Source organism: Rhinolophus sinicus, linkage group LG03 (assembly GCF_036562045.2).
Source record: "Rhinolophus sinicus isolate RSC01 linkage group LG03, ASM3656204v1, whole genome shotgun sequence".
Lineage (NCBI taxonomy): Eukaryota > Metazoa > Chordata > Mammalia > Chiroptera > Rhinolophidae > Rhinolophus > Rhinolophus sinicus.
Genome location: NC_133753.1, coordinates 50,632,234 through 50,652,447, shown reverse-complemented (window position 1 = coordinate 50,652,447; position 20,214 = coordinate 50,632,234). Strand labels below are relative to the sequence as shown.

Here is a 20,214-nt window from a genome sequence, read left to right as displayed (position 1 = left end):
TGCCTTAACAAAGTACCACGAAATGGGTGGTTTAACAACAGAAATTGATTGTCTTACAGTTGTGGAGGCTGGGAGTGTGAGATCCAGGTCTCGACAGGGTTGGCTCCTTCTGAGGCTGAGGGAGAATCTGTTCCAGACCCCCTCTGTGGCTTGTACATGGCGACTCCATGTCCTCTTCCCCTCTGGGAGTCGATCCGTGCCGAGATTTCCCTTTCTATCAGCACACCAGTTATACTGAATTAGGGCACACCCTAATGGCTTCATTTGAACTTGATTACCTCTGTAAAGACCCTATTTCCACATAAAGCCATATTCAGAGGTACAGGGGGTTAGGAGTTCAACAGATCTTTTTGTGGGGTGACAAAATTCAACCCATAACAAATGTCAAGAAAGAACAAGGTGGTTCACGGATTCCTTTATTTATTTAGGAGGGAGGGGGAGGGACGCAGAGGGGATCAGAGGAAAATTACCTGTGGGGAAAGGGTTTGGAAGGGTTTGCGGGGACTGAGCTAGAAAGCAGTAACACTGATTCTATAGTTGAAAAGGAGTAGTGCACATTTGTAAGTACCTGGTGCGAGTTTTGTAATAAAACCTACCTTATGAATAAGTACAGTGGAATACTACTTAGTACATTCATACATGTTTCTACCTCTTGAGATTTTTATATATACAGTATATGATCTGTTTTTATAAATGTACAGCTTGAGAAAAAGAGACCCTTCTAGTAATAGGTACAGCATGAAACACAAAACCAACATGGGCCAGCCACATTCCAACTGAAGACCCAGAGGAAGCAGGGCCGACAGCCCAGCCCCAGCCCCAGCCCCCGCTCAGCCCGGCAGCCTCATGGTCCCGGCAAGTGTAAACCAGCGCCCCTCTGCAGCCGTGGGCTCAGCAGGCCATGCCGGACCTTGGCATTTGCACAGGAAGTGCCCACTCACGCCAAGCCCAGCCTGCAGAGAGCGGGTCCTCCCTGAGGGAAGGTGGCAGAGAGGAATGTGTCAGGTAAGGAAAAGAGGGATGAAAGAAATGTGCTCTTCAAGTAAAGGCACTTGTCAGCGGCCGGCTCCAGCCTTTCCCTGGGCCTGGTGAGCAAGCGGGGTACTGTTTTGATAGAGCCAACAAGGTCCGAGTGGACCTCGCCTGTCCGCTCACCAGGTTTAAATAGAATAAATAAATCTTAGTGGATGGTTGTTTTGCCCTCCTGGGTTCATATGAAGAGGCTACCTTTTAGGATCATTTATTGAGTGACACTCTCTTTCCCCAACCCAGCTTTTCAATGTCCTCCATGGGGAACATGCCAGAATAACTCCAGGCCGCGGAGAAGCAATTGCTGGCTATGGATCAGAAGGAGAACTTCCAAATGTCCCCTCCCCTGTCCGAGCCTGGAGTTCCTTCACCCCGTGTGTCAGAGTCTCTGTGCACCTCAAATCTTGGTCACGTAGTTGTTGGGGAACAGGCCCTGCTTGCCTCGTAGTCGGCCCGTCCACCAGCCGGAAGGATCTACAGGGAGACAGAGATGGCGACCGTGAACGGGTGCAAGGCTGTTCTGCCCGGGGCCAAACACCCAGCGCCCATGGTGCATCCCACCGGCAAGAGTGATTTGGCTCCACCCAAGTTCTTTATTTCCTTTTATTTTAAATAAAAAGGTTTGTGGTAAAAAGTAACCCCTCCCCCACAGCAGACACACAGGGAAGAACCTGCTGCCCACGTGTGAGATGTTGCTGACACTCCCACTGTCAAGCTTTTTAGGGCTGCCCAGCCTGTGAGATGAGACTGACTGCCATTCCCGGAGCAGCTGCAGCTAATGCTGAGCCAGGGCCTATGCATTCCGGGCTCCTCAACAAGCAACCTTGGCTCTGGCGCAGCTGCTGGGCTGGCAGACTGTCCGGTTGTGTTGTGGTCTGATGGCTCCCAGTGGTGCTTCCACCCGGTTTCTTTCACAGGGCTACTCCCCCACTGCACCTTTCACACTCCTAGCTCCCCCTCAGAGTGTCGCTGGGAGAGCCTAGTCTGCAACACTTCATAATCCTCACTTCCCACCTTAATCCCAGTCCTGCAACACTAATAAGTATTCGGTACATATTCTTCCTGACCTTCTTCTGTGATCATAAACACCCCCCCACCACACACACATTTTAAACAGAAATGGGCCATTCTATGTCTTACTATTCTGCACCTTGCTTTTCAGTACTTAACAGATATAACCTTTCCATGTCTGTATCTCATTTTTTAAACAGCTGCACTGTATACCAAAATTTATATAGCCAGTCCCCTACTGATGGACATGTGTTCCCCATTTTTCACTATTAATGCAATAAATGTGCATACATATATACACGTATCTTTATGCCCATGTGCAAGTAGTTCTATAGGAGAGGTTCCTGGGTCAAAGAATATGAACCTTCTATTATCCTTTATAAGAAAAATATAGTTTATTTTTTGAAATAGGTAAATATTTTCAAATGTACTTTCAAAAGTACGAAAGGATAACCAGTGGAAATAGCCACCCAGATCCCTTCTTTGAGGGCAAGCAAAGTTACCTATTTCTCATACTTTCTTCTAGAGCTATTTCATGTATATAAAGGCAAGTATTTCTAAAAATGACCCCCTTTGTATGCAAATGATAGCATACTGTGCATATTGCATGTTCTACATTTTAAAACCACAATAACGCATACTAAAGATCATTTCATATCAGTATATAGACAGCTTCCATATTTTCGTCTATAGCTGCATATATGAGCTATTTCCCTGTTCATATCATTTACCTATTTTTCTATCAGTTGTTGGTCCTTGTCATATGAGTTGCAAATAGCCCTCCTATTTTTATTAACTCTTTACGATATCTTAATACTTAAGTAGTTGAATCAAATGATCTCTTATTTTACAGCTTCTTGGTTTTATGTCACGTTTAGAAATCCTTTCCCACATTGATGTTATTAAAAAATAAACTCTCCCATACTTATAGGGCTTTTATGTTTATTTTATACATTTCAGTATTTATTTATTTGAGATTTATCTTGGTGCAAGGGATTAAATATAAACCCAAAGTAACTGTTTTGACATGGGGATTTAAATATTGTGATAAATACTATTAAATTTCCTCCCCAGAAGTCTATTCCAGCAGGAAAAAGTGAAAGAAGGTAACTATTTCCCTGACTGACCACAGATATTATAGTTCACACTTTATTTGCAATGACAAAACCCAGAATGTTCTGAAAATCAAAAATTTTCTGTAACTCATTTGATGGGAGAACTTTACCCGAACTGACATGAGTTTCTTTATGCTGCCACTTTCCATGGCGTGTGAGTGCTCGTGTTTCACTGGAGAAATATTGACTTTGATCTAGGCTCTTGCCCTGGAACCTTCAAGAGGTGTTATTTATATATGATATACATACACATCATTATTAACTTCCTAAAAGCTCCCATCTCTGATTTCTGAAACTTATTTGGATAAAGGAATGTGGCTATATCATATTTTAATCTTTGCTGGTGTTGCAGGCGAAATGTTTTGCTTTGTATTCACTGATGATGGGGTCGCTCAGCTATGCATCGCCTCAGTAGCCCTTGTCCACTTCGGGACTGGATTCTCTGTTTTATTATTCATGTGGAGGAGCTATTTATGTGCGTAAAACGTTTTTTCCTCGTCTGTTTTCTATAATTTAACTTTGCTCCTGGTGCTATTCACCACAGAAGGTTCTAATTTAGCCTTTTTATGAGGTTAAATCCTGTATGGTTTGGGGGCTTGATGTCATCCATAGGAAGGCTTTTCCTAACCACAGATTAATATAAAATTCTAGGCTTCCTGCTAACACTGTTAGAATTTAGATACATATTTTTAGATCTTTAATTCGTCTAATATTTATTTTGTGTATGAGGTAGATATCTAATTTTATTTTATTTTCAAAATAAAAAGTAATTGTCTATCCTTTCCCCTGATTTCAAATGCCACAATTTATCATATAATAAATAACTATATACAGATGGGTTTGTTTCTGGATTCTATTCTTTCCCATTTGTCTATGTATTTATTCTTGCACTCACACTACACTTTAAATTATAGTGATAATTTATAACATGTTTTGATAACTTCTAGGACTCTGCATTTTACATACATATATATAATTGTTTCAATTTTACCCAATACATGTTATTTTTATTTTTTTAATATATGTTATTTCTTTAATACATGTTTTAATACAAAAATGTGAAAATATTAAGAAATGAAGAGAGTAATACTTAAAATTTGACACTTGAGACCATTTTAACATTTTCTATAACATATATATGTATATACATACATGCTGTCGTGCGGGAGACCCGGCGGGGTCTCTGCTCCCGCTCCCCACATAAGAATGCAGGATATGGTGAGGCCAAAAAGGAACACCAACGCAGCCATAGGTAGGGCAGTCATACCACTATATTCTCGCTGGCGGCATCCGCCTCTCTGCAATCCGCTCTTGCCAGGCAGCCACCATCTTCTTGCTAGCCCCCATTCTTTCTCCTCTCTCTGCTAGCGTAGCCACAGCAGTTATATTAGTGGCCAATGGCTCACTGGTTACAGCTGACGGCCAACTAGCCACAGCTGATGGCCATGCAATCACAGTTGATGGCCATTTACTACCTGAGCCAGCACCTGTCTATGTGAGGCCGAGAGCCTGGAAATTTCTTTCTGGGGTTCTGCCCCCACACATGCATATAGTCATATGTATTTTATATTTTTACAAAAATGAGACTATAGTTTATAGTCTATATTTTGTACATAGACTAATTTTTCCTTTTTCCCAGGAACATTTTTTCCATTTCAATAAATATACTGTACTTTTGTATCATTACCTTTAATGAAAACTTTTTTGCATTGAAGTTCACTGGACAGATATATCAAAACTTATTTAAGAAATTCCTATTACTGGATATTAGGTCATTTCCAATATTTTTGCTGAACAAAACACAAAAATCCTGTTTGTCTTTACTATTTCAACACTTATTTTTACCCCGGTACTTCTGAAGGGAGATACTAAATGACTATTAAAAACTGTGGAAAACCAGACGGTTAAAAAAGATAACAGTAACACCCAGAGGCCATTTAGAGGGATGTTGTTCCAGGGACCTGGAATTCTCGGCAGAGTGAGCCCATGTGATGAGACACTTGTGAAAAGCACAATTCCTAGAACTGTCCTTGGCCACTTCTTCCTGAAAGCCAAACTTGCCAAGGACCACTGTTCACCCAGGTTGTCCTTGCTCTGCTCCTAAACCTTGGAAGACTCTGCACTGTCCTTACAAGTTCTCTTGAGCCTGACTTTCAGGGCCCTCTATGACCAGGCCACTCCTAGCTTCGTCTCATCTCCCACTTCACCTCCTTGGGAATTCTGTACCGTGGTTGAGTGTTGGCTCTTTTCTCTAAAATGAGCTGCTCTTTCTAGGCTCCATGTCTTCTCTCTCTGCCTGTCTCTCTCCCCATCCGTCACCACAAATGCCATTTGCTTCATTGTGCCTTTTCTATTAATAACACCTTAAGTCAGAACTTATCCTTGTTTTTTGTTTCCATAAGCCCTAATGTTTTATTATATATATATATATATATCATATGCTAACTTATTTTCCCTACCAAATGAATAAAGCATTCAGCCAAGAGCACAGGTCACTTTTATAATGGGTATTATAGGTTACTTCCCCAGCCTCCATTCCATCCCTTTCATTATGAGGAGGCCATGAAGTTTGGGTGGGATAGACCTAACTCCTATTTCCCAGGGCCGTCCCTGCCAGGTCTAACCCACAATGGGCGGTATAACCTTTGTCTGGCTACTACAGAGCTTGGGTCAGGGATGGGTGCATGACCAATGTGGTCCAAACCAAGTGAAACTAAGACTTCTGTCCAATGGCTAAGAGAAGAAGTCTCAGAGATACAGATTTCAGACGTGGTTTGATTTGTTAGTCGGGAACTGATGCAGCCATTTTGCTACCAGGAGGAAAAGTAGCCTGAGAAAGGAGAGGGCAGTACGGGGGCAGAGCCCCAGAAAGCAGTTTCCAGGCTCTCGGCCTCACATAGAAAGGTGCTGGCTCAGGTAGTAAATGGCCATCAGCTGTGGCTAGTTGGCCGTCAGCTGTAACCAGTGGGCCATTGGCCACTAATATAACTGCTGTGGCTACGCTAGCAGAAAATGGGGGCTAGCAAGAAGATGGTGGCTGAACCTGCAAGCGGCGCCGTGAGGGTTGCGAATTGTGTGGCTCCTGCTTCCTGTTTCTCCAACCCAGCCGCCAGAGAGAATATTATGGTATTAACCCCCCATTCATGGCTCCGTGGGTGTTCCTTTTTGGCCTCACCACATCCTGTGTTCTTATGTGGGGAGCGGGACCAGAGACCCCGCAGGCCGCCCTGCATGACAAATGGCGCAGCGAGCAGGGTACGGTGCCAGCCAAAGCTCCCCGAAGGTTGGTGAAGCAGTTTATGCATATGAACACTCAGTCTCAAGAAGATGAGGAGGAGCAGCTGCCCAAGAGCTGGACCCCCGTGGAGGGGTGGGAAGATGTGGACGGTTCCCCAACCAGCAAAGGCCGGAGAAAGCAAAGGACATTGCGGCCCTGTGGGCTGGAAAGTGCTTGCTGAGGCAGCCGGGATGCAGGACTTGTCCCAGGAGGAAACACTTGCTGAGTCCTCCGTGGGAGATGAGGGTGAGGTCAAGGTCGTCCCTCACCCCCAGGACAGCCCTGGCGAGTGACTGTGGACTATGGGGAATGGGCTCCATCCCTAATTTAATGGACCGCTTGACTGTTTGCTTGGAACATACCACCATGTAGTGAAACTGGGGTATATTTGCTTTTGTGTTTTGACCGGCCGCCATGGAGAATATGTAAGCACCTTGACTGTGAGCTGCTGTTATTCCAGCACGGTACCCTGAGAGGCCCAGAGAGAGTGGCAGTGCCCTGAGAGCCCTGGCTGTGCCCGGGGAGACTGGTGGTACACTAAGAAGCACAATAAGTCTGGCTGTGCCCAGAAGCACTGGTGGTGCCCTGAGAAACCCTGGCTGTGCCCAGAGAGCCTGGCTGTGCCCAGGATATTGCATTCACCTCCAGGCTCGTCGCACAGGGCCCCTCGCGGAAGACACTTGTCGCGTAGATTGTGAGGCGAGAGCCTGTAGTGGTGGAGTGTGGGGACAGAGCCCCAGAAAGCAGTTTCTAGGCTCTTGGCCTCACATAGAAAGGTGCTGGCTCAGGTAGTAAATGGCCATCAGCTGTGGCTAGTTGGCTGACAGCTGTAACCAGTGAGCCATTGGCCACTAATATAACTGCTGTGGCTATGCTAGCAGAAAATGGGGGCCTAGCAAGAAGATGGTGGCTGAACCTGCAAGCAGCGCAGTGAGGGTTGCGAGTTGTGTGGCTCTTGCTTCCTGTTTCTCCAACCCAGCCGCCAGCGAGAATATTATGGTATTAACCCCCCATTCATGGCTCCGTGGGTGTTCTTTTTGGCCTCACCGTGTCTTGTGTTCTTATGTGGGGAGCGGGACCAGAGACCCCGCAGGCCGCCCTGCATGACAAATGGCACAGCGAGCAGGGTACGGTGCCAGCCAAAGCTCCCCGAAGGTTGGTGAAGCAGTTTATGCATATGAACACTCAGTCTCAAGAAGATGAGGAGGAGCAGCTGCCCGAGAGCTGGACCCCCGTGGAAGGGTGGGAAGATGTGGACGGTTCCCCAACCAGCAAAGGCCGGAGAAAGCAAAGGCCATTGCGGCCCTGTGGGCTGGAAAGTGCTGCTGAGGCAGCCGGGATGCAGGACTTGTCCCAGGAGGAAACGCTTGCTGAGTCCTCCGTGGGAGATGAGGGTGAGGTCAAGGTCGTCCCTCACCCCCAGGACAGTCCTGGCGAGTGACTGTGGACTATGGGGAATGGGCTCCATCCCTAATTTAATGGACCGCTTGACTGTTTGCTTGGGAACTTACCACCATGTAGTGGAACTGGGGGATATTTGCTTTTGTGTTTTGACTGGCCGCCATCGAGAATATGTAAGCACCTTGACTGTGAGCCGCTGTTGTTCCAGCAGGGTACCCTGAGAGGCCCAGAGAGAGTGGCAGTGCCCTGAGAGCCCTGGCTGTGCCCGGGGAGACTGGTGGTACACTAAGAAGCACAATAAGTCTGGCTGTGCCCAGAAGCACTGGTGGTGCCCTGAGAAACCCTGGCTGTGTCCGGGAAGACTAGTGGTACCCTAAGAATCCCAGGAAGTCTGGCTGTGCCCAGAAGTACTGGTGGTGCCCTGAGAAACCCTGGCTGTGCCCAGAGAGCCTGGCTGTGCCCAGGATATTGCATTCACCTCCAGGCTCGTCGCACAGGGCCCCTCGCGGAAGACACTTGTCGCGTAGATTGTGAGGCGAGAGCCTGTAGTGGTGGAGTGTGGGGACAGAGCCCCAGAAAGCAGTTTCTAGGCTCTTGGCCTCACATAGAAAGGTGCTGGCTCAGGTAGTAAATGGCCATCAGCTGTGGCTAGTTGGTCGTCAGCTGTAACCAGTGAGCCATTGGCCACTAATATAACTGCTGTGGCTATGCTAGCAGCAGATGGGGGCCTAGCAAGAAGATGGTGTCTGAACCTGCAAGCAGCACAGTGAGGGTTGCGAATTGTGTGGCTCCTCCTTCCTGTTTCTCCAACCCAGCCGCTAGAGAGAATATAGTAGTGTGACTCCCCTACCTATGGCTCTGTGGGTGTTCCTTTTTGGCCTCACCGTGTCCTGTGTTCTTATGTGGGGAGCGGGAGCAGAGACTCTGCAGACTGCTCTGCATGACGAATGGCGCAGCAAGCATGGTACGGTGCCAGCCAAAGCTCCCCGTAGGTTGGTGAAGCAGTTTGTGCATATGAACACTCAGTCTCAAGAAGACGAGGAGGAGCAGCTGCCGGAGAGCTGGAACCCCGTGGAGGGGTGGGAAGACGTGGACGGTTCCCCAACCAGCAAAGGCCAGGGAAAGCAAAGGACATTGCGGCCCTGTGGGCTGGAAAGTGCTTGCTGAGGCAGCCCGGATTCAGGGCTTGTAGTCCCAGGAGGAAACGCTTGCTGAGTCCTCCGTGGGAGATGAGGGTGAGGTCAAGGTCGTCCCTCACCCCCAGGACAGCCCTGGCGAGTGACTGTGGACTATGGGGAATGGGCTCCATCCCTAATTTAATGGACCGCTTGACTGTTTGCTTGGGAACATACCACCATGTAGTGGAACTGGGGTATATTTGCTTTTGTGTTTTGACTGGCCGCCATGGAGAATATGTAAGCACCTTGACTGTGAGCTGCTGTTATTCCAGCACGGTACCCTGAGAGGCCCAGAGAGAGTGACAGTGCCCTGAGAGCCCTGGCTGTGCCGGGGAGACTGGTGGTATCCTAAGAAGCCCAGTAAGTCTGGCTGTGCCCAGAAGTACTGGTGGTGCCCTGAAAAACCCTGGCTGTGCCGGGGAGACTGGTGGTATCCTAAGAAGCCCAGTAAGTCTGGCTGTGCCCAGAAGTACTGGTGGTGCCCTGAAAAACCCTGGCTATGCCCAGAGAGCCTGGCTGTGTCCAGGATATTGCATTCACCTCCAGGCTCCTCGCACAGGGCCCCTCGCGGAAGATACTTGTCGCGTAGATTATGAGGCGAGAGCCTGTAGTGGTGGAGTGTGGGGACAGAGCCCCAGAAAGCAGTTTCTAGGCTCTCGGCCTCATGTAGAAAGGTGCTGGCTCAGGTAGTAAATGGCCATCAGCTGTGGCTAGTTGGCCGTCAGCTGTAACCAGTGAGCCATTGGCCACTAATATAACTGCTGTGGCTATGCTAGCAGAAAATGGGGCCCTAGCAAGAAGGTGGTGGCTGAACCTGCAAGTGTGCAGTGAGGGTTGAGAATTGTGTGGCTCCTACTTCCTGTGTCTCCAACCCAGCCGCCAGTGAGAGTAGAGTGGCCTGACTCCCGTATCTATGGCTCCGTGGGTGTTCCTTTTTCGCCTCACTATATCCTGCGTTCTTATGTGGGGAGCGGGAGCTGACACCCCGCATGACACCCTGCATGACAGCAGCTACAAAGAGGGCAGAGCTGGAATAAGCATTATAAAAATGAAAGTGGCATCTTGATCAAACTGCGCCTGAAATCTGGCCTACTTCTGCAAGTTTCCGGTAGAGGAGCCCATAAATTCCCTTCATGGTTAAACTAGGTTTTACAGCCATATGTCCGCATGCTCTCTGGGAAGCTGCCCCAAACCAACCACCCGGCCAGCCAGCCTTGTACTTACCTTCTTTGATTATATCGATAATGTCATTGGCATTGAAGCTGAGTTCATCTGTGTCCTGAGCATCGTAGGCATACAGAGCCTTGCACTGTGGCACCTGAGGCTTAGGCTTGGGCTGGGGCTTGGGTCTGCCCCCTGCTGGGGGAGGCCGACTGGTAGTTTGTCTCCGGACCCTGTGGAGAGAGAGGAGGCAGGTGGGAGATGGCACCCGACAGGAGGTGGCACAGGACAGTGTGGTGGTTTGGACCATGGGGCCAGCACTAGCCTGCTCAAGTTCAAATCTAGCTCCATCCTTAGAAGCATATGTCGCTCCCTCAACTTTGAGAACAAAATACCCTCCCTGACAAGGTCAGTGCAAAAGTACATAATTAGCTCTAAATAACCATTAGAGGCTATTGTGTCCTCAGCATATTGTGGAAAACATACATATTCATACAAAAGTTTATAAAGCATATTTATACACCTAAACGAAAGTAAAACAAATAGTCATGAACCTACCCCCTCCCCCAACCTTAGAGGAACTTTGGGCGGTGCCCTAGAAGCCTGCAGGTGCCTCTCCTCAGCCGTAATCCCTCCCAGAATGAACTACACACTCGATGAACAATTCTGCGTTTCTTTGTAGTTTTACCACACACACAAGTCTCCCTATAAATGATACACGCAGTTTGCCTTTTTTAACTGCAAAAGGAATCATATTCTACCACTCGCTCCATTTTTGAGGTGTACCCTGTTGATGCATGGAATTGTAGTTATTCACCCTCATTGCTTTATACTGTTCCACTGCATGGATGACATAATTTACTTACCCAGTCCACTGTTAAAGGTCATTTGGGATGATTCGTTTTATTACAAAACAATGCTTCTGTGAATGAATGTTCTTGTCTGTGAGCTGACCCAGCACTACTAATATTTTGACCACATCCTTCTTCATTGTGGGGGGGCTAAGCTACGCACTACAGGCGGTTTAGCAACCCCCCCGGCCTTTACCCTTAGGAGGCCCGTAGCACCTCCTCCCCTGGTGGCGATCACCCAAAGTGTCTCCAGCCCTAGGACCCTAATCCAGCTGTTCTAGCTTTCAATGTATTCTTTCTACACACTGTCCTGCCTCCAGTCACCATTCATACATTGTCTCAAAGGCATATAACTATAGCTTGCTCCTATTTAGGGAGATTTTTAAAGAGATCTGAAACAACTATTTATTAAATATGTTCATAAAATAACAGGAAATGGAAATATAGAAAACATTCTCCCTCCCCACGTCCCCCCACCCCCCACTTTGCTTAAGGCCAAACCAAAGGAAAGCCTACTTTCATCTGCTTACAAAAGAAACCTATGCTTCAGATTTCTTCTAAGAGGGGTTGGGCTGAACTCAACATAGAGCTGGCTGTTAGGTCTGGGGGGGTCTGTTAACACCTAACACCTGTGGGAGGAAGGCGGCAAGGGGAAGGTCTCTCCATGGCCCTGAGTTCTGGAAGGAAAAAGCACACCTGGCTTTGAGTTGTGCTCTCAGGAGGCCAGAGCCCCACTGTCTTTGCTGAAGTCCTGTGATAGCAGATGCTAATTGGGTGCTGATAAGTAATTCGGATCATGAGAGGTGGCTTGGGGGAAACAGGGGCACTGGCTGTCAGCTCGGTGGCAGGACTGTTCCTGGAAGAGGTGGGGTTCTTTGGGTGCTGCCTGCAGCTCCCTGTGTGGGAGGGAGCAAGCCCCTAGGTTACTCAGGCTCCAGTCTTCTCAGGTCAACCCCCGTCTGCACGAGCCCACCCCCACCACGTCTTATAGATCGTTAGCGTGACATCGTTTCCTCCCTGTCTATTGGAAATCCCCAATCCCTGCTGGACAAATGCTCACTTCCCTGAAAGCTGACTGGGCAAGCAAGCTTTTAATTAAGCAACCTATAGATTAGGGATGTCAGCATTTGGTTAATAAGAGCCATTAGCCTGAATACCAGCAGTCAGCTGATTTCCCAGCAACAGGGAATGGGGTGGAGGGTGGGGTGTGCATTAGAACACCCTGGGAAGGAGGAGAGCGTCCAGCCTGGTAGATCCAGGGAGGATTGGGAAGGCACTTAGGCGTGCGTGTACGCACACACACACACGTGTACACACACAGACACAGACACACACACATACTCATTAAGTACTCATAGATGGAGATTTAGCATCTTATCCCCAGGGGGAAAAAACCTTCCACCATTAGTACAAGTTGATGAAGTATCTGGAACCCAAGAGTACTAGCATTTAGGTGTAGTCCCCTGAGGAAGGCGGGCTTCTCCGTGGAGATAAAGACGGATGACCCCTGAAAGGTAGGCATGTTCTCCCTGCAGCCATCCCAGAAGTCACTCCTCCATGTGCCTCTGCCCATCGCCTCCCGTTGACCACGCCCTGTCGGTTCCTCCTCCTCCATGTCTTCCCTGCTGGCTGCTTCCTTCTTGGGCCCCTGAACACCACCCCAGCTCAGCGTGTATTCGTTCACCTCACTCCCCTACTGAGAGTCCTTCTGCTCTTGGGAACTGGACCCAGACTCTTCATGGGGCCAACAAAGTCCCTGACTGGCGTGAGTCCCGCTCGCCCTCAGCCTCACGTCTTGCCACAGGCCACACTGGCACCTTCCCACCTTTCTTCATGGGAAGTCCCTGAGGCCTGGTTGGAGTTAGGACCCACTGTCCATACACTCCTCACTCACATCATATTTGCAGGTGAAAGACACTGCTCTCCCCCTAAGATCAGGAACAAAACAGGATGTCAGCTCCCGCCAGAGCAATCAGTCAAGAAGAATAAAAGACACACAGATTGGAAAAGAAGTGAAAATACCTCTATTTGTAGAGGAGATGATTTGCACATAGAAAATCCTAAGGAACACACTAAAAGACTATTAGAATTAAAAACAAGTTCAGCAAGATTATAGAATACACGATCAATATGTAAAAGTCAGCTCTATCTCTATGTATTAGCAATAAACAATCCAAAAACGAAACTGAGAAAACAATTCCATTTACAAGACATAAAAAAGAATATAATGCTTAGGAGTAAATTTAACAAAAGGATGATTCTGTTTATATGAAATGTCCAGAAAAGGCTAATCTATATTGATAGAAAGTAAATTAGTGTGGTTGCCTAGGGCTGGGGTTGGGGGTTGGAGTGATGACAGCCAATGGGAAGGCTTCTTTCTGGGATGATGAAAATGTTCCACAATTAGATTATGAGGATGGCTGCACAACTCTGCGACTATACCAAAAACTGTGGAATTGTACTTTAGAGTTGATTTTTTAAAATCTCAAGTAAATTTTGGGGCTTTGCAGTACATTGCTGAAAGCGAGTGACCTTGGCCAGGCTGTACGCAAGCAGCCACTGGGTGTCCAGGTAACCGGGCAGAGAGGGGCAGATGGACGTGAGGAGGACTGCTGAGAAATCTGTGTGAACACAGCCATTGTGTGGTTTTCGATCCCAAGGCATCAGAGGCTACTTCCTCAGGAAAGGCAAAGTGAAACCAATCAAAGGAAAACCTCAGGGATTACTGGGGAATTTGGGTTCCTGGGTAAACCCCCGGCAACAGTCACTTTGATTATCTCTGGACCTGGAAAATGGGTACCATGCGGGCAATGTAAAGTCACTTGGACATTTATCAGTTGCCTGAATGGGGTTCGAAGCGCTCCACAGTTGGGAGGAAGGAGAGTCCAGTCAGCTTTGAGGTGGTGCTATTGCTGGGGATGAGTGTGGACTGGCAGCCTGTCTTTGATGGGAAATGGATGTGGAGGCGGAAACAGCTCTGCATTTTGCATTGGGAAAGGGTATGTGTGAGCAACCCTGAGATCACCATGTCTGGCTCTTTCCTGTTTAAATGTTCTCTGTGACCAGGATGCGGTATAACTGCTCCAGTTAAGGCAGCACCTTCCCAAAGAGAGCCAGTTACAGCAAAGCCCTCCTGTTCACTGGCCAGTCCTTCCTGCCTCATGCTCACACCTGAGCAGGCCTCCACTCTTCTTGCGAGTGTCCACACATGGATGTCATCTGGGAACCCCTGCCTGTACCTGTATGAAATATAGGTAAACTCGCCTGGTTCTCTGCCTGCTCTGGGCAAGGCACGTGCGAGGCATTTTCACAGAGGTTGCTTCATTTTAACCTTACAAAACTCCTGTGAAATGACGAATGCAGGGTCCTGGGATTTCCTGCTGGTTTCATCATTGGATGGCAGGATGGCATACGCATAAGGTTCCCAGAGCTCCAGCCACACTGACTTTTCTGGCCCCTCGGTCTGGCAATGCTCCCCTGGCCTGTCCCCACCCTCCAACCTGTGCTGTTAATCACATTCTCTGGTAGCCCACGCCTGCTCGGAGCAGGGGATCAGTGTAATGGTACAGGGACTTGTGTCACTATTGGCTGACTCCCTATTAGGACAGTAGGCTCCGCAGGGGTAAGGCCTCACCTGTGTGTGCTCACTAGGCCCAGGAACTCTATGTGGCCTCAATCTGACCGTTCTGCTGGAGTGACAGTCTGCAGCAGGAGACACTGGCTTATGAGTCAGTGCACTGGGTTTGAGGCCCAGCTTTGCCACCGGCTGGCACATGACGTGGGGGCATCAATGTACCTCTTGAGGCATCAGTGGCTTCATCTGTTAAAAAACGGGGATTCAGGTGATGGCCCAGGTCTTTTTTCTAATTCTAAGAGAGCTTTACAGAGTGCTCACAACAAAATCTCTACTGTCAGATGTGCCACAGAACACAGGTAGTCTATGCCCAGGAAGTAATCACTATTTCTATGTTTCACCATATCGTGGACCTGGAAATCACCAGAGAAAACAGTCGGCGAGAACAGCCATTTTCCAGGCTCTAAGTCAGACGGGCTCGCCCTAAACCCAGATAATCTCCTTTGCATCACTAGGTGGCGATCCTGTGTAATCAATAATGAGGAGAGAGAACGGCTTTCTACAAAGCTGCCAGGATGTGATTAATAAGGTCTTTTTAGGTGCCCGGAGGCCTCCATCCATAGCCACGAGCCAACTGGTCAATGCAGTGAAGAAGGGATTCAGTCTTTCTCACACAGCAAACAACTTGCACCCAGGGAGAAAACCTTGCACCTAGGGAGCTGGAACTGGCTCCGTCCAGCACGTGATGAGCAAGAGGTCACGCTGTCAGCAATTTTGTTGGTCAGTTGTTCAACAGTCATTGTTAAAGATGAAATCAAACATGTTTACTATTGATTATATTAAAAGCAAAGGCAATAACTACTCATAACTCAACCTCTAATTATTTTACTACATTTTACTTCTATGGATGCTCTTGAAGTTATTAATGTCCGTCGCTTACGTCGGGTGGCAGCCTGCGTAACGGTGTGTGGCTGGCTGTGCAGGACTTGGTAACTCTGAGACCGGTGGTCGTCACGCCGGCAGCACGAAATCAGCCGTAGTGAGAGTAAAAACTGGAAAGTACTACAGCTCAGGCTTTTTTAACCCCCGAGAGCCAGCCATTCACCAGCACGCCCCTGTTCCCACGCAACCCTCGAGGTAACTCCAGAAGTGACAAAAAGCAACACAGCCTCGATTGTTTTGTAATGGAGATGCAGGAGTTAGATAATTCTGGTACCTCTGGGATTGTATATTTGCATTCCCAATAAACCCGACATGATTGAAAATTGTGTTATAAAAGCCATGATTTCATTGGGATAATGGGAGTTGGAGCAAGAATTTCAGACTCACAACAACACAATTATTTTTCCTGTTGTCATGTCAATAACAAAAATTCACTTTATATATATTAGCATGTAATTATAAAACTCCACCTCATTGAGCAAATCCAGTGTTTTATTCTATGGAACTGTGGCACCATGTAATGTCGCTTTCCTATTACTACTTGACCCACGATTTCGGGGTAATTTGTACACACTGACCTCTTCATTGTGTCTATTCCCCATTAAGGAAACAATTACACGAAGGAGCTGAGCTACAGTAATTTGCTTTTACAGCAGGTCTTTTTATGAGTAGGGCATTAGACCTCAAATGCAAACACATTATAGCCCATACCACAGTTTCCTGAGTGATGAAGCACGTTACATCTGTGTTGCGTTGTGAAAACCTGCACTGCTGGAGAAATCCTGTTTTCATGGCGGGGGAGACCAAGTGGTACCTTCGCCCTGAGACCTCCAGCTGCCGGCCGACATTTGGACCCTCATGGACAGCTGCCCCATCTCACAAGATGCCAAGAGCCCACAAGAAAACAAAACCCCAAATGACATCAATGACAACGAAACGCTCTAAAGTGAGGGTTTGTTTGTTCGCTCTCTCCTGGGAATGCCCGCTACTTTCTAAGGGATGAGTTGTTCCGGTGACTGGAGCAAAGGCTGTTTAACTAGACAAAGACCAGAATAGTACAGCGGCAGAAGGAGTTTGGGACTTTACTTACATCGTCCAAAAGCAGCTAATGTCTCTTGCAGTATTACCACACAACTCTCTGTTCTGCTGTTGCTCTGTGCCCACGGAGAGCAGCATAGCGTTTACACGTGTGTGACACAGTGTATGTGCTGTGGGGGAAGGTGTCTCCCTGACTGGTCCCCTTGTCTTGGCTTCCACAGGCTGCCTGTCCCCCTGTTAAAGCCAGCAATACCCAAGCTTAGACCCTCATGGAGTCCAGAGCTATGCATGTCAGAGATTGCAGTGCATGACAGGAAAGCCACTGGGCCACAGGACACCCACTTTTCAATCCTGGTAGAACATTAATATTTCCCTGCAAGACCAAAGCACATGAATAACAATAATAAAACAAATACAAGTAAACTTTCAAGTTGCAGTGTCTTACAGTTTACAAAGCCCTTATTTAAACTTCAAGAAATCCTGAGGTGTGGGCTTTAAAATTATAGTTATTAGCCCTGTTATACAGGTAAGGACACTAAGGTGTAGAAAGATGAAGCGACACACGTGAGGCAGCACAGCTGGTAATTAGTGAAGTGACCCTTGTGCCAGCATGTGGCACAGAGAAGGCGTGTGGCCCAGTAAATAGTCGATGAACGAATCAAGGAAGGAACAAACACATGGCCTGGGACTCACACCCAGTCTCTGCAACCAGGAACTGTATGCTACTGCACACGTCAGGCCACCTTTGGTAAACGTCTCTGCAGCCCCCACACCTCTGGGGCAGCGGGCGTACCTGGTCCGTACCAGGGTCAGCTGGAATTAAGCTTTCAGATATCATTTCTTTGTTCTGCAGATGTGAAATTTATGCCTTGAAATTCTAAGGAAAATAATGACATTTTGTTTCATTGGCTCTTTAAAATATGCTCTGTTCCAAAAGGTTGAATCTATAAACATTACTGGAAATGTGGGACTGGATGCCAGGAATTCCTAAGCTTCGTGTCTGCCTGGGCCAGGATACGGCTCCTGCTCCTGCAGATTAGGGGTTGAGAAATATTGCTATTGGACACTTGTTGGAAATTTTAAGCCCCTTGAAAATATGACTCCATTAGGAGAATCTTGACAAGAGACACACAGGCAGCATTTACATTTTTCTATCGATCCCGCCTTTGTGGCATGGCCAGAAGCCCTACCACTGAGCACTTTCAATTTTTTCTTGTCTCTCCAAACTCTAGTTCGATTAATCTCTGGAGTATCTCGAAATTTCCTGAAGTTGTCCTCCCATGAAATAGACCACAGGATTGAAAAGGCCAACAGAAAAGACATTTCCAGTCTGGGTTTTAATACTTGCAGCAATGAAGTCGAGGTAGATTATGTGCGTCTTGGTGATAGGAGGGGAAATATAAAGCACACTTGGTTGGTACATCAAATGTTCCTATGAAGTCAGAACAAAGGCCAACGATGAGCTGCTTATTTAATTCTTGCTTAACCTGTTCTCTTTCCCTGAGAACCACAAAAGATCTTTAAGCCGAACCAGACTTTTTGAAAGGTATGCTAAGGGAATGCGAGATAATGATCCCTCTACATCTCTGTTTTCTTGGATGACGGTAACGATGACCACAGCAAGAATAGCTACCATTTCACACACGTGGCAAGGCAAGGGTCAAGAATCCAGTTGGGATGGCAAATAATTTAGTGAGGACTTCATGCTCTCTCCAAAAAAAACTTGACTGAACCTAAAATAAACTGACAAAGATTTTCCTGAATTAACTTGAGGTGCTAATTACACCATTCGATTTTATCCACATTGCACGATCCAAAAGAAATGACTGCTTATGATAAATATGTCTACAAAGAAAAGTGCATCGGGGATGGGAAAGGGAAAGGAAAGATAAACCCCAGGGTGTGAAAGGCAAAGGAGAGCAAGACTGTGGCAATCTTGTTTATCTGGATTGGCAAATTCAAGATCACTGTTTGGAACTGGAATGTATAATGTATAGGACTTTTCGTGTTTATGGAAAGGTACAAGCTTGGGATCCCAAAGCTGGCTGCTGGCTCCAACAACCTTCTGTGGAAAAATGCAACTCATGTTTCCTTGGCACAGAGGAGCTGTTAAATGCAGGTAACCATGAGGCTTTTGAAATACACGTCTAAGGTCCCTGGCAACATTAGAAATTGTTTTCATTTTAATTTTTATGTGTTTTAGAATATAAATACTAAGAAAAAGCTTGGCCCTTTGACCAGAGTACAATTTCTTAAGGAATGTTTGCACCACAGTAACTTTAAGTGTACAATGAGGAGACTGGCGGAGAACTTGTAGCTACCGCCCTCCGCGTGCGTAATAAGATCATGAGTTTTACACACAATGGAGGGGAAAACCGTACTGCCTGGGAGACGGCTGTGGAGGTACCCTCTGCTTCCAGCCTCACAGCCATCGCCAAGATGGCATCATGTATGCCTGATCTTTAGGCCTGGAGGTGGCAAGGAGTGTGATAAGATTTAAATAGGGAACTACAGAGCTGAGGGCTGGAAGGGAGCAGCCTCGGTTAAGACACAATGTTCCTAAATTGCCTGCTTTTGGCTGACAGATGCTCCCAGCTGGCTGGTGTGCAAGTCTGTAACTCGCAAAGCAGGCTGGAAAGATGATTTTGCTTGCCAAAACCAAAGCAAGTAGGAAGCTAACAGAGCTAAGAGATTTGGTGTATTTTGTTGATTGATTTTAATCCCCTGTCTACTTTGGGACATCCAACCGGGCCCAGGAAGGGTTGTTTGAGTATTTTAGTGATGTCCATCCATCTGAATAGTGTAGGTCTGGGTTACGGAGTAAAAATCCTATTGCTTTAACATCACCCTTTCAATTCACTTTTACACAGACCCTTCCTTGGCTTTATCCGTGAGACTGTAGAGCAGTGGTTTTCAAAATGCGGTCCCTGGATCAGCAGCAGCATCTGAGAACTTGTAAGAAATGTAAATTCTTGGGTCCCGCCCCAGACCTACTGAATCACAAACTCTGAGAGTGGGCCAGTAAGTTCTCTGGGGACTCTGGTGTACATTCAACTTTGAGAACTGTTGCTTTAGCTTAGACCCAGCCAATCAGGTAAACCATGATCATTAGAACTGGGGATACAGCTACTTACACAAGAGTGGGGGGCGGGTGGCGGAGAGAGCAAGAGAGATCTAATAAAGGGTGGCAGCCACTCCACTGATGACCAGCTGTGTGAAGCTAAGGTGCTTCCATATCTGTAGCCCAGACAAAGTTAAGACTTGCCAGGGGAAAAGAAACACCAAGAGAGAACGTGGTCAAGTTCCCAAGCGCTTTGTGGTCTTTAGAAGAAAGATGACAAAGAAGGAAAAACATCTCATCTTGGTGCCTGGAGGTGACCGGGTGGCTGCCCCCGAGAGGAAGGAGCTGTTGTTTTTCCCCCAGCACGGCTCTATTTTGTACACAAGTCTCCTGATCGCATCTAAAACTAGTTCATCATTCTAGAGACATGGAGAAAATGGAAAATGGAGGAAGGCATGAAGGAAGCAAAGCGTGGGCTGGAGCAGGCCCATTATCGGGTTCAGCAGGAAGAACTACTCCAACACTGAGAATCGTGCAGAGTTGGGAGATTCCTGAAAGGTCACTAGTTCAGTTGGT

The 20,214-nt window shown here is 47.2% G+C and overlaps 1 protein-coding gene across 1 annotated transcript in view; it reads right to left on the bottom strand.

Annotated features, from left to right (window-relative positions):
• Positions 1 to 400: 400 nt before the first annotated feature.
• Positions 401 to 20,214, bottom strand: part of MYO1E (myosin IE) — a 190,614-nt gene continuing 170,800 nt past the window's right edge. The window contains exons 27-28 of the mRNA XM_019732308.2: positions 10,236 to 10,405; positions 401 to 1,503 (exon numbers count right to left, since the gene is read on the bottom strand). Coding sequence (XP_019587867.1) covers positions 1,427 to 1,503; positions 10,236 to 10,405 — 247 coding nt within the window. The 3' untranslated portion in view covers positions 401 to 1,426. The remainder of the gene's footprint in view (positions 1,504 to 10,235; positions 10,406 to 20,214) is intronic.